The sequence below is a fragment of the Stegostoma tigrinum genome, chromosome 38 (genome assembly GCF_030684315.1).
Source record: "Stegostoma tigrinum isolate sSteTig4 chromosome 38, sSteTig4.hap1, whole genome shotgun sequence".
NCBI lineage: Eukaryota > Metazoa > Chordata > Chondrichthyes > Orectolobiformes > Stegostomatidae > Stegostoma > Stegostoma tigrinum.
Genome location: NC_081391.1, coordinates 25,745,807 through 25,760,784, shown reverse-complemented (window position 1 = coordinate 25,760,784; position 14,978 = coordinate 25,745,807). Strand labels below are relative to the sequence as shown.

The window sequence follows — 14,978 nt, the reverse complement described above, 5'->3', positions numbered from 1 at the left end:
CACCCGCCCCTACATCACCTCTCTCATCTCCATCTAAGGCCCAAGACAAATGTTCCATGTCTGACAGAGGCTTACCTGTACATCCTCCAATATGGTCTACTATATCTCTTGTTCCCAGTGTGGTCTCCTCTACATCAGTGAGACCAAGCGCAGACTCAGTGACCGATTTGTGAAGCACCTGCACTCTATATGTTATAATCAATGATGCCTTCCACTTGCCAACCACTTTAACAGCCCCTCTCACTTCCTTGGTGGGATGTCCATCCTGGACCTCCTCCAGTGTCACAATAAGGCCTCACATATGCCAGAGGAAATGCACCTCATTTTTCACCTCGGGAGCCTACTGTCCAGTGGCCTCAACATGGAATTCAAAATCTCTCCACACCCAGCCTCACTCCATGTCCAGCCCTCCCTCTCAACCCTGCCTCCTTGACTTGACACAACCTAACCATAATTTTTTCCACCTATCTGCCCCCACCTTTCTGACTGTCCAATTCCCACTACCTCCTACCTGCCTTCCCCCAGCCCCACCTCTCCTCTTTCTGTTCATTTCTGAGCTCCCTTCTCCCCCCCACATTTTTGATGAAGGGTCCTGACCCAAAATGTCAACTTTCCTGCTCCTCTGATGATGCTTGACCTGCAGTGTTCCTCCAGCTCCACAATGCATTGATTCTGACTTCAGCATCTGCAGTTCTTGCTATATCTTTGAGCAGCAGTACTCTGCTATTGAATAAAGCAATGCAAGGGAAGCAGAGCATGCAGTGTGTTGATCCATTGTCCTGTATAGTATACCCATAAACCTCCCGATATAACAGGCTGTGGCAAATGGTAGACCCTGAGGAGAATACGCCGATTGCTTTTTAATTTACACGGTTGTATGATAATACACCTGATAATTGGCCTACATCAACATCTCTCTCCAAGATGCTACAGGCTTCAACAGATTTGTTCTTGGCAAGATAATGAAATCACTTCTTACAATCTCATTATTCAGGGAACTATGTTTAATCATTCAATGATAATGCTTCTAATACATATCACTTAATTTTATTATGTTGAGCTAGTGTGAATAGTAACACAGTATTGTAGAGACAGAATGTTTAATTGCTTTAAAATATACTCATGATATTGCAGGAAAGTGTTGCAATTTAAATTTCTGGACAACATTATGTTCATTGTGAATGACAATTATTTACAGCTTTCCTGCGGAGAACCCAGTCTGGTTAGAGCATTGTATTAGGTTTCATTTCACTGATTTCTGTACTGCTAAATTCATTAGTGATCGCTTTATCTCTGCATCGCACATTCTTGCACCTTTCACTTGACTGTCTGCCAAAGACATCTGGTCTCTCCCACCAAGCGCAACAATCATATAGCCCTGTAGTGTGAAAGAAATAGAAAATAAAAGCTCAGGAAATGTTCTGAATAGAAAGTTTACGCTTGTATTTAGTGACAAATGTGGATAAAAAGCCTGATATTTGCAAGCACAGATTTGCACAGTTAATTGATACAATTGTTTATGTTGTTAGTTTAACTGGATTCATTGATAGTGACTGTTGTCTAATCGGATTCCTGTAGATTTTTCTTTGATGTAGTAGTGGAGGAGTTTGTTGATCGTTATCTGGCTGATATTGATTGAAGGTAAACAGTGATGTTTCCCAAGATTTGGTGTTAGAGCTATAGCTCTTTTTGATATTTCTCATGGCCTGATGACTGGACTTGGGTTTACGGGGCATCAGTACAAAGTTTGTAGATGAAATTCAGCACAGGGGTTTATGAAGTGATATTTAGTGATTGGAAGAATGAGAGATGGTGTAAGCTAGACATTATGATTTTAAGAAGGGAAGGAGACATAGAGAGACTTGGGTTATGTATATAAATCTTTGAGGTTGGTAGCACAAGTTGACATAGCTGTCTGAAACAAAAACTTGTGGAACTTGGAAGCTATAGTAAACCTTTATAAATTTTTGATTTAGTTTTAGCTGGAGTATTATGTCCATTTCTGGGTACCGCCAATGTGTGAAGCCTGATGGAGGTTGCAAAGGAAATTTATTTAAGTAATGTCTGGTACTTGAATGTGTGTGGAAATTGGATTGTTCTTCTTAGCGTAGCGCAAGTGAAGAAAGTTGATACAGGGGTTCAATGAAGAGAAAGGACAGGGTTGTGGGACTAAATGCATGGTTCTTTCAAAAACTGGTAGAACCATGATGAGCTAAATGGGTGCAACTTGTACTGTGTCCAATGTATCATACTATTCTTCTGTCCTCCCAATCAAATTTGTCAGTGATGGCAACTGTCCAGCAAAGTGAGGTGATATGCAGTGAACCATATTTCATTGGTTCAGGTCTGAACATTCTGAGATTAAGACTATATGTCTAGCCAGACTGCAATTATGGTAGCATTTGAGAAGCAAAATCCCATTGATATGTTTTAAGTCACTGCCATTTTATGTCAGTGTATATTTTAAGGTAGTAAATTGGCAGTCACTTTAGAAAAATTATACTTTCAGAAATTTAATTCCTGATATCGTAACAAGGAATCTCTGACATATTGTGTTTTTTCTGATTCACTGGTAGGTCTGATTCCTGGGAGTAATGCGGATTTATTAATATTAGATAAGTCAGATCTCAGAGTGAAATGGGACCTCACAGACTCTGTTTTTTTAACATTGCGGAGACTAGTTACTGAATACACTCATAAGCATACTTATAACAGAATAAAACATATATTACACTAACAAATAGTTTGGAAAGATTTCATTATAAATACCAAAAAGGATTCAAGCTCACTTAATTCCTTTTGTCCTGTCCCCCAATGCAGAGACCTGGACCTCATTCAGGCTTTGGGCTGATAATTGACTAATAAAATCCGCGCCGCTAACCAGGTAATGACCACCTCCAATGAACGTGAATCTAACCATCACTTTTGACATTCACTGGCATTATCATTGCTGAATCCCTCACTCTCAACATCTTGGGAGGTGCCTTTGATCCAAACCTGAATTGGACCTGCCATAAATATTGTGTCTACAAGAGCTGGTCAGAAGCTAAAGATTCTGCAGAGTAATTCATCTGTCACCCCAATGCCATCCACATCAACAAGGTATAATTCAGGTGCAATGGAATGCCCTTCCACATGCCTGTGTGTGTGCAGTTCCAACAACTCTCAAGAAGCTCAAGACGGTCCAAGCCAAATCAGCCTGCCTGATTAGCGCATTAGTCTGTCATCTTCAACATTTATTGTCTCCACCACCAATTCACAGTAGCAGTTTAGAAGGTTGCTAACCATCACCTTCTCCAGGGCAATAGGGATGGGCAGTAAATGCTGGCCTAGCTGATCTCCCAAGGAACCTAAAACAAACTAAAAATAAACTCTGTTGCTTAAAATGTAACACAAACATTAGTTCCAAAAACATCAGTTTCCAGTAGACTTGCTGGATTTCTTATTAGGGAATTTAACATTTGTTCTTCCACTCCCAATAGAGATTGAAATGTCAAACTGTGGGTAGAACTGGAAGACATTAGTGAAGTTTTAATTAATCTTTTACATCTGTATTCACAATAAAGAAAAATTATGCATGTATCAAAGTTGTGGAAAAGGAGTGTGATATACTTGCACAAATTGAGCTGGAGGAGCTGTTAGTGGACTCCTCAGGCCCAGCTGCGATATATTCCATACTGCTGAGGAAAGCAGGGAGGAAATTGCAGGGGCTTTGAAATTAATTTTCAAATCCTCACTGGACAGATTGGTGCCAGACAGTTGGAGGATGGCTTGTTCAAGAAGGGTGGTGTAGATTTCTCAGAGATCCATAGGCCAGTGATTTGAATCTAAGTGGTAGCAAAACTCTTGAAAAGAAATTCTGAGGGACATAATTAATCTCTACTTGGAGAGTCAAAGATTAATGAAACATGACATTATTTAGGGGGAGATCATGCCTGATAGATTTGATTCAGTGATTTGTGGAGGTGACTGGATGTGTGTATGAGGGTTGTGCAGTGGATGTAGTCTGCATAGATTTTGGTAATGGTTTTGCCAGGGCTTCACATGGTAGACTGGTCAATAAAGCAAGAGCCCATGGGATCCAGGGCAGTTTGACAATTTGGATCCAGAATTGACTTAGCAGCAGCAGAAGGCGGGGTATAATAGTTGACGAGTTATTTTTGTGACTAGGAGCTTGTATCCAGTGGTGAATGCAAGGCTTGGTGCTGGATCCTTTACTGTTTTTACAGCGTATTAATGATCTAGACGTGAATGTAGGAGGTTTAATTGGTAGGTTTGCAAATGACACAAAAATTGGTGGCATAGTAAATAGCGAAGAGGTAAACATTACAGTACAGAATTGTATTGACAGGCTGGTCATATGGGCTGAATTATGGGCGAGTGGAATTTAATCCTGAAAAGTGTGAGGTGATACCTTTTGGGAAGACTAACAAGGCCAGGGATGATACAAAAAATGGTGAGACCCTAGCAGGTGCAGAGGGTCAGAAGTGCCCTGGTGTGTGTGTCCACAGAACCTTGAAGGCAACACGTGTTTGAGGTGGTTAAATATTGGGATTTTTGCTTTTGTTAGTCAAGACATTGGTAGTTATGATGGAGCTGTGTAAGATATGAGTTAGGCCGCAGCTGGAGGACTGCGTGCAATTATGATCACCAGTGTAGAGGAAGGATACGATTGTGTGAGAGAGGATGCAGTAAGCCGGAAGTTGCCTCAACTGGGAGCGTTTCAGCTCTGAAAAGAGGTTAGATAGGTTGGTGCTGTTTTCATTAGAGCAAAGAAGATTGAGAGGTTCCTGGTTGCAGTGTACATTTTCTTTGCTGTATGTCTCTTTTTTTAAGTCCGAAACTACTAGCCCGTATCACTTCATTTTAAGAATTGAAAAATCTCATTAAAAATGAATGTAAACAAACTGGCCAGCAGGCTTCCAGCCAACCTGACAAGAGCAACTGTCAGAAATAAAGCTATACTCCCATCCCCCTTCTCTTTAACACACAATACAAAATATAAATCAAACTTTAAGTTAAGCAATTTTTCTAACAGTGCTCTTCACTACTTTGTAAATAGAGTACACGCACCCAAAGCAAATGAATGGTATCCATCTGAATGAAGCCATTGTCAGGCAGTTTGTTTATGTGGATATATCTTGGTTCAATGTCACAGATTCTTGTATAAACTGTGTCAGAATATATAATTTCACTGGAATGCTTTTCAACAATAAAAGTGTTATGCAAATTAAAATTGTGGTTGTATGGGCCATTGGTCCAGGCCAGTATTTCAGCTGTGAGGCCAGTTTTTGTGAAGAGTAAAAAATACAAGAATCTTATCTGTTTAAGCTTAATGCAAGGCAGATAAGGTTATCATTGAACTGTGGAAAATTTGGTATCGCTGAACTTCCTGTTAATTTGAAACTTTCCTGTTGTTGAACTATCAGCTAAGAATGTAACATACACTTAAATGCTTCTCCATTTATATGCTTTAGAGAAAACATAAATCTCTACTGTATGACTATTATTATAAGTCTAGAATCAAGATTAATTGGAGAAAAGAAATACTGACAACAGCCTGTTACAGATGCACACAAATTACAGATTTGTAAAGTGTCGATGTGAAGACATTGCCTTTTAAGTTTGCTGCATTTACTCAAATAATTTTAAAATGTTGAGTGTTTTTAGCACATAGTAAATTGAAATGGTGCTCTCTCAATTTTTATTACATGTAGAGTTCCGGTATTCCAATCCAGTGATGCTTTTTTCTAGGTCCTGGTGGTAAGCTGGAGTGGGTTGGCTCACTTTTTTTTATTGTCAAATTTATTGTATCATATGGTGCAGTTACAAACTTAAGATTCCACATTAACCAATAATTGTTTCTTGCTGGGCAGGTTTGATATTCTACATTCAGGCAGTTTTTATTTTCCATCTTCTGAAGTAGAAATATTAATAGCATTTTGATATTTTTCAAGGTGGCAATACATCTGAAACGATTGCATGCAGGTCATAATACAATCAACCACTTCTGTTAGCAATTGCTTCTTCAGTTGAACCAGTAATGTAAATGGACTGCTCAATCACGTGGTCATATTGACCTTGAAGGGTTATTTGAAAGTTTTTGATGGTCTCCTTAAGAGGCACCAACTTTCCAGGATGACCAGTGAACATCTCGGCAATTTGGGAAGGCTGGGATAGGAAATGCTGGAGCGCGAACCATGGTCAGCCTGTCTTCTGATAGTTTGACTGTATCCAGAATGGCATTGATATCTTTTAAAGACCTGAAATCCTGTAGGATCTTCTGTACATCATGAGCAGCATCATAGTTTTACTGCCCTGAAATGTTCGCATCCATAATATGTTCATTCATGGAAGGATTCTGAATGGACTTGTCAGCTGATAGTCCAACTCCTGACCTAATGTGAGAGTGATGATGATTGATGAAACAGTTTTCAGTGGCTGGGCTGTGGAAGCTTTGCTGAGGAATACCTGCAGTGATGTTTTTTGGATGTAATGTTTGAACCATATTCCTTTGGTTTAGATATTAGCCCACATCGACAGTTTTTACTTGAGCCTGCATTGACTTCAAGTTTGAGATGAAATGTTGAAACTGACATCCATTCTATCCAAGATTGTAACAGAGATAATGGGAACTGCAGATGCTGGAGAATCCGAGATAACAAACTGTGGAGCTGGATGAACACAGCAGGCCAAGCAGCATCTTAGGAGCACAGAAGCTGAAGTTTCGGGCCTAGACCCTTCATCAGAAAAGGGGAAGGGGGAAAGGGTTCTGAAATAAATCGGGAGGGGGGGAGGCGGATCGAAGATAGATAGAGGAGAAGATAGGTGGAGAGGAGACAGACAAGTTAAAGGGGCGTGGATGGAGCCAGTAGAGGCGACTGTAGGTGGGGAGGTAGGGAGGGGATAGGCCAGTCCGGGGAGGACGGACAGGTCAAGGGGGCGGGATGAGGTTAGTAGGTAGCGAAAGGAGGTGCGGCTTGAGGTGGGAGGAGGGGATAGGTGAGAGGAAGGACAGGTTAGGAAGGCGGGGATGAGCGGGGCTGGTTTTGGGATGCATTGGAAGCTTCAAAATCTCCCCTCCCTCCACTGCATCCCAAAACCAGCCCCGCTCATCCCCGCCTTCCTAACCTGACCTTCCTTTCACCTATCCCCTCCTCCCACCTCAAGCCGCACCTCCATTTCCTACCTACTAACCTCATCCCGCCCCCTTGACCTGTCTGTCCTCCCCAGACTGACATATCCCCTCCCTGCCTCTCCACCTACACTCACCTCTACTGGCTCCATCCGTGCCCCTTTTAACTTGTCTGCCCCCTCGCCACCTATCTTCTCCATCTTCGATCCTCCTCCCCCTCTCTCCCTTTTTATTTCAGAACCCTTTCCCCCCTCCCCCTTTTCTGATGAAGGGTCTAGGCCCTAAACGTCAGCTTTTGTGCTCCTAAGCTGCTCCTTGGCCTGCTGTGTTCATCCAGCTCCACACTTTATTGTCTTCCTTTCTATCCAGTCAGATGACTGTAATTGATCCTATGAAGAAGAACAGAGGAGTTGTTTCAGTATCTTAGCCAACACTTTCCCTCATTGAATGTCACCAGAGCCAGTCATCTAGATTCTCTTTATGGGATTTTGACTGTCAAGTTCTGCATTAAATTGCTGCAGTTTGTTTGTTGTCGGTACACCCATAGTGTTGGGGAGGGAGTTGCAGGATTTTGCACACAGACTTTGAAGGAATGGCGATATATTTCCAAACCAGGGTAATGCGTGGCTTGATGAGGAATCTCGCAGGTGATGGTATTTTCTGTTTCCTTGATGGGAGTGGTCGTGTGTTTGGGATATACGTTCAGAGGAGTCCTGGTGACTTTCTGCAGGGCATCTTGTAAATGGTACACACTGCTACTACTGAGTGTCAGTGGTGGAAGGAAGGAAGGAATGAATGAATGAATGAACGAATGAATGAATGAATGAGGATGTATCAATCAAGCGGGCTACTTTGTCCTGGATGGTGTCAAGCTTCTTCAGTGTTGCTGATCTGAACTTATCCAGGCAAGTGGGGAGTATTCCATCATGCCATTGACTTGTTCTTTGGGAGGTTGAGAGTTGAATTACTTGCTGTAGTATTCCTAGCCTGGATATACTCTTGTAGCCACAGGACTTGTATGGCTGGTTCAGTGCATTTTCTGGTCAATGATAACTGCATGAATGTCGAGATTGGGAGATTTCGTAATGGTAATTCCACTGAAGGTCATAGGGTGATGGTTAGAGTCTCTCTTACTGGAGATGGTCATTGCTTGGCACTTGTGTGACAGATGTGTTATTTACCACTTATCAGCCCAAACTTGGATGTCCAAATCTTGCTGCATTTGGACAGAGTCGAGAATAGTGCTGATTCATTGTGCAGTCATCAAGGAACAACCCCACTTTAGCCCTTATCTCAGAAGTAAGGTCAGTTTACACTGTATGTTATAAATTATGACATCTTTATTATATGGAAAAAAATTCCTTGTGATTTCTGGTTCTTTGTTAACCTTCTTAAATCTGTATCCAGATCCTTCTACTACTGAAGACATTTTTTTCTTGTTTGCTCAAAATCATTCATGATGTTGAACTCCTTCATCAAAATCTCTGATCTATGGAGAACAACCTGAGCTTCTCTGTCCCTTGTTAACTGTGAAGTGCCTTACCCCTACTATAACCCATCAGAACAATATCCTTCCTAACATGCGGCCCCCAAAACTAAATTATTTATTCAGTTATTTTAATTCATTAGGAATGAGTACTCTCTGATCAATTAGTTCATTACATATAATTGCTCAGAATTTAGTTGTTGGGATCAAGAAATCATTCGAAAGGAACACTTACTTGTCGAATTGTTTGCCTTCACATAGCATAATTATGATCTCTCAATGTTAAAATGACTGGTTATAACATATGTAATGTTAAGAGAGACATGTTGCCAAAGGTTTTTGTCATGTCAGCCACAGAATAACACAAGAATTCAAAATTTCAAATCATCATAACAATTTATACTAGAGGAGAAAGGACGCTATTTGATTGCTAGCCTGACAGTGATTGGCTCAGATGTTGGCCATGGAGAAGGCAACATGTTCCTCAAGCTCCAGGTAATTCACAGAAAATGCAAGTTTAGAACATATTCCTTGTATTTGCAGCTGACAGGTCCCTGCATAAGAAATGTAAGTGAACCATGTTATGAGCTCAACTGATTGTCTAAATTGATTGTTATGCAGCTGCTAGCATATTCAGAACTGCTCAGCAAATGCAACCAAACTGTAAAATCACATCCAACAGTAGATGTTGTATTTTGGATTTTGAGTTCTGCATTTGGCGGTTAATTGAGCCAGTCTGTTGCTTATGAACAATTGAAGGGACCTGCAATAAAACAAAGAACAGATGATCTGAATTAAAAGCAGAAATTACTGGAGAAACTCAGGTCTCAAAAAGACCTGCAATTAGATTTGGTTTATGTACCTGGTATTGTACATATGTCATATGTATGGTGCATATTTAAGATCTGGAATGCATTGTCTGAGACGATGATAAATGCAGCTTCAATTGTGGTTTTTAAGAACGTTTTAGACAATTATTTGGAGAAGTTTTTTTTGTAGGGCTACAGAAAAAAGGCATAATTATGGGATTGGGTGGATAAATCTTTGCAGAGAATATATGTGTCCATTTTTCTTTATTTCAGTGATTGTATGAAAATTGTAGAAAACTGTATCTGATCAAGATGCCCCAGAAATACTGAATATGTTATGATGCCTGTGCAATCTGAAGTTGAGTGCATAACTGAGACTAACTCAGCATTTATGGTATAAAGCTAACCGAAGGACGAAGGGAATGAAAGATAAAAGTACTAGTCACCTGGCAGAAGGTCAGTGCTCTCGTTTAGTTACAGAGTTTAGATGAGATCCATTGTAAAAGTTGGAAAAAATCAATTAATGAGACTCAGGCCGCATCATATTGCAGGTTTATGATGCAGTTGATTCCCCGGATTGATTACCAAATCCCAGGAGACAGACCCTCCTTCTGTTTTCATCGTCCCCTTCCAGTTATAAACAGTCGTGTTCTGCATGAGATTCAAACCTATATGTGCAGTTTCCAAGTCACCTCTCTCGCGGCTTTACAGTATAGACCAGTGTTATGGAGCATTTGATTTGTACATCAGTACCAAACATGTTAAACCTTTTCTCCGTTAGAGTATGCCTGATTGAAAACCTCTTCCATCAATGCCTGTGTGTAATCTCTTTCCCTAAGTGTAATCGCCCTACTAACTCCTATTTTCATCTAATCATGGCAGGCAACCCAATGGACTATCACAATGTTTCAGTGGTAGAACTCATGTCTGTGAGGCTGAAGTTTGTACGTTAAAGCCCTGCTTGAAGACTCAAACAAATAACCTGACCTGGCACCTGATGCATTGCTAAGTTCTTATCTTCCTACTCTGGTGATTTCGGTGAACGTGAAAAGTCTTATGAAGTAGTGAAGATGGTCAGGGTGTCCTCATGGTGCCTTGGCCAATGTTCTTCCCTCAATGAAGATCTAATTTCTTTTTGCGGGATCTGTCTGATTTGCAAACTGTTGCAGTATTTGCTGTCTTGACAATCACTTTTTGCATTGACGTAGAGCAATTTAAGATGTCTCTAAGCAGTCTAAAGCAGCTCCTACTTTTTAAATAAAGCAGTGTCTATGTTTGTGAGATTTCAGAGTTGTGTGCCTGTTTCTCTGTGTTCAGTTAGTGTGTTGAATTGTGTCTGTTACAGTGTGTTCCAGTATCAGCTTGTAGTGTGTGTTGATTGCACAGTGCTGGCCTCTAGTGTCTATGTTGCAGTGTGTTGGGCTGTCTGTTTGTTACAATCTGACACATTGTCCAATCTGATACATTATGCAGAGCTATTCCTGTGTCACAGTTGTGTCTGGGTTATGTCTCTGCTGTGTGTGTCATAGTTGTTTGTTTAAATTTCTGCATTGGGCCTAATCCTAATGCTCATTTTTTAAATGTTTTCCGCGGTTACTGATTTCAAATTCTTTACTTGTTTCAGCGCTCTGGAGCATGGTTTTAAGGCATTGACTGGTCGTTCAGTCATGGCTGATAAAAGGAAATTGCAAGGTAAGAGATCAGTATGGATCATTGTACTTTGTTGGGAAAGGAGCATATTAACACATTCAGTGCGGTCATTCTGATTCCTGTCTCTCTGATCTGAAATCTTGCATGTGATGTTTGCGTACCTGAATGTTAAAATATTCAGATAACAGTTCTGAAGAAGGGTAATATCAGATTCAAAATGTTAACTGTTTCTCTGTCCCTCTACCTGACCTGCTGAAATTTTCCAACGCACTATTTTTGGTACAAATGCTAAATCCTTAGTTTTCAAATGTGGGCTTTGAAGTAAACCCAAGGGCTCTGGGAAATATCTAAGAATACAGGGACAGTGAGGAGGGGGTGAAAGATAGTGAGCAGGGGTTAAGGAAGCAGTGAGGAGATAGTGCTGTAACTACGAGTGGGGGAGTAATGTGGACAGGGGCACAGAGATTTTGAGAGGAAGGAGCAGTGAGGAAATGAGAATTATTTATGTTCCAATGAAGAGAAACGTGATATGCATAAGAGTTTTCGTTATTAGGACACTGTGGAATATGTCTGCGTTTCTAAACTTTCAAAGGACAATGGACTTTTTCAATAAAATGAGGAAGTGTATATTTATAGTGTGGCTGTGTGTATCTGGTTTATCCAAATGTTTCCTTTAAGTGTTTGATTAGGGGTAAAATCGCTGAACACAAAGCATTAACCCTACTTTCTTCCCACAGATGTAGAATTGCTGAGTTTCATCAGCGATTTCTGTTTTTGCTTCAAATCTCTAGCATCCACAGTTCTTTGTTTCACTAAAGATTTTTTCCCATTAGTTTTAAGGTTAATGTAAAATATAATTAGCCATATGAGTGCACAGTGGATACTGAAATTCAAAAGGAACGTTAACTACTTCAATTTGCTGTCATGCAGGGGAAATTGACCGCTGTCTGAAGAAAGTCAGTGAAGGTGTAGAAACCTTTGAAGACATCTGGCAAAAGGTAGAATTGGTCAAAGTTGGCTGTTTCCATTTTGCGGCATGTTGAGATCAGATTCCTCTAGCTTATTCACATGCTGATGTACTTGTTTTCTGTCAGTGTGATTGTTTCCATGGTTTCCCATTTTTAACAGAACAAGCCATTAAAGATTTTACATTTCCCGCTAAACTCATATATTTGTGTGCCCTCAACAGCAAAACTAAGATGCAATTAGTTTGCCAGCAGAAATCTTGATTATGTCCATCCAGTCATCCCTTTCCATCGGAGGGCACTTTTGTCCCACTTTCTCAAATATCCTTCATGAAGGATTATGATTTTTGAAATTTTTACATATTTTTGACAATTAACCGCTTACTCACATGCAGACTTTGTAGCAGCATTTTCTCATATTCCTATCCCATAACGTCAAGGTACAATTTATGTGTTTTTTTGTTGCTGTAAAACAGAATTAACATTGTAGCAGTGATTTTTTTCTATTAAAGAAACTAAACTATATACACAATGCTGCAGAGGGAAGTGTTACCATGCTTGAAGGAATCTCTTTGGTGACTATAAAAAGGAAATTTGTCAGCATATTGAACGCAAAAGCTAGTGTATATTTCAACCAAGTTTAGTTTGATGAAGGAAAAATTAGTGATGACAAGAATCTCTGGAGACAATTCCAAGCATGTGTAGGGTGTTCTTCACCCCTGTTAGATTTTGCAGTTGCCCTGTGATGATCAAATGTTGCGCTTCGAGGGCAAAGGGCACCATTATTGCTGAGTCCAGGTCTTCTTCATCTCCTTTGTCATCATCTTTCTTTCAGTTGTCTTAAATCTAAACTCTTTTCTTTCTTTTTTTTAAACTTCACCCTTTTTCTCTTCTCCAATCTGGGCTTGACATTATGGTGTGGGACCTTACCCAATGACGGTGAGATTATGAGATCTGAGGGCAGAAAGATTAGTTTGAGTTGTTAAAACAGCATTTTGTTTGTAGTGTTCAGTCCTCTGTTGAATGAATAAATGTTGATGCCACAGAATTGCAGAGGGCTGCTGAACTGGCAGAACTAGCTCCTCACCTATTACGAGTGCCTATTATCTTTATGTTTTTGTGTGATGATATTTGGAGGCTCTTTTCACTTTTATTAACTCTGGTATAATTTGTTGAGTCTATGCTTCGTGATTAATTCATTTTCCATTTACCAATGTTAGTAATTTTACATGTACTCAACATGCTAAGACTTCCAAGCTTTCCTTCCAGTAACACTAAATGTTACTGCCTGATGTAGAATGAAGTTTATCCTTTCCTAACTTGTATAGAATCAGGAAAACTTCTATAATCTGTAAATTGATGGCAGGTAAGTAGCAATGATAGCGAGTTTGAGGGTCCAAAGTGCTTCAGAATCCCAACGGTGTGGAAGCAGGCCATTCAGCCTATCGAATCCACACCAACTATACGAAGAACATCCTGTCCAGACCCACCTCCATTACCTCATCCCTGTGACCCTGCATTTCCTATGGATAATCCACCTAGCCTGCACGTCCCTGGCTACTGTGGGCAATTTAGCATGGCCAGTCCACGTAACCTGCACATCTTTGGACCGTGGAAGGAAACCAGAGCACTAGGAAGAAGGCCACGCAGACAGGGAGAATGTGCAAACTCCACATAGACAATTGTCCAAAGGTGGAATTAAACCTGGGCCCCGAGCGCTGTGAGACAACAATGCTAACCATTTAGCCACCATGCTGCTGTTACAATGTGGATTGTGACTAGTAGGATCTCATTTATTGGGTTTCCCTTCATAACATAACTGGAAGGTTGCTGTCCAGTATGGATGTGAGCAAATATCCTTCTAATTATTAAGGCCAGTAAAATAATCCAAACTCAGTCGCTGAATATAAAGTTTATTATCAATTCACACAGCATGCTAGTGAACTATACAGCAAAGTGAGTGATTAACTACCTAGGTACTGACAATTCAAGCTTTGGTGCAGTGAATGTGACGTGAGCTTCCAAACTGTCAGTATGACAGCTTCATGCCATTTAAAGGATCCACGTTGTGAGTTTTAGACAGAAAAGCAGTGTTTGCAGAAATTGAATGACTGAGGAGGTAATCCAGCTGGAAAGCTTAGATATTGGTTAAGAGACATTGGCTGTACTGAAGTACTGAAAATTATTTTTAACCTTAATTTCTTAAATAACCCAGTTGAGGTTTTTATCATATGACAGATGAATAGACAGGAAACTGAGTCGATCAATTCCATACTTCGGACATGGAAGGCCAGTGATCTGCTGTAAGCAGAGTCTTGATGGCTCAACCTAGGTTGTCAAGAATATGATTCAGTTCATCCTACTTCATAGAGCAAACCTGAATTCTGAGGTAGTGACGCATACCATTAAAGGTTTGATTAGCAATGACAACAATGCCCATTTTAATGGCATTTTCTTATAAACAGGTTCACAGTGCAGCGAACGCCAATCAGAAGGAAAAATATGAAGCTGACCTGAAGAAAGAAATTAAAAAACTACAGGTGAGAGGGAGGGCCCAAAGTGAAGGATTTTGTTTGCAGATATGTGACTGTACCAGTTGGAGTAATATGCAAGCAGGTCACTGCATTTACTCAGCTGAATGCTTCAAAACAACCTGTCTGTTAGTGAAAATATTGTTTCCTTACTCCAAAATTTGATACCTTCTTTAATTCTTTAACTGTGACCGTTGCTGGCAAGGGAAGCTTCTGTTTACCATCCATAATGCTGTTGAGAAAGTGGGACTGAGCTGCCAAGTTGAATTCTGCAGTCCATCTGGTGTGGGCATTCCCATAATGCTATTGAGGAAGAGAGTTGCAGGATTATGATCCAGTGACAATAAAAAAAGCTGATGTATTTCCGAGTCAGGGTTGTATGTATGACTTGGAGAGGAACAT

At 40.4% G+C, this 14,978-nt stretch overlaps 1 protein-coding gene across 8 annotated transcripts in view; it reads left to right on the top strand.

The window, feature by feature from the left end:
• LOC125447138 (CCR4-NOT transcription complex subunit 3-like) overlaps window positions 1-14,978 on the top strand; it is a 77,683-nt gene that overhangs the window by 19,334 nt on the left and 43,371 nt on the right. For 6 of the 8 annotated variants that reach the window (XM_048521289.1, XM_048521288.1, XM_048521282.1 and 3 more), the window contains 3 exons: window positions 11,055-11,122; window positions 12,011-12,078; window positions 14,511-14,585. In XM_048521289.1, the coding sequence (XP_048377246.1) occupies window positions 11,098-11,122; window positions 12,011-12,078; window positions 14,511-14,585 (168 nt within the window). In that variant the 5' untranslated portion in view covers window positions 11,055-11,097. Of the gene's footprint in view, window positions 1-2,820; window positions 2,885-9,703; window positions 9,887-11,054; window positions 11,123-12,010; window positions 12,079-14,510; window positions 14,586-14,978 lie in introns of all 8 variants that reach the window. The other 2 variants (XM_048521283.1, XM_048521286.2) reach the window with 2 other exon arrangements.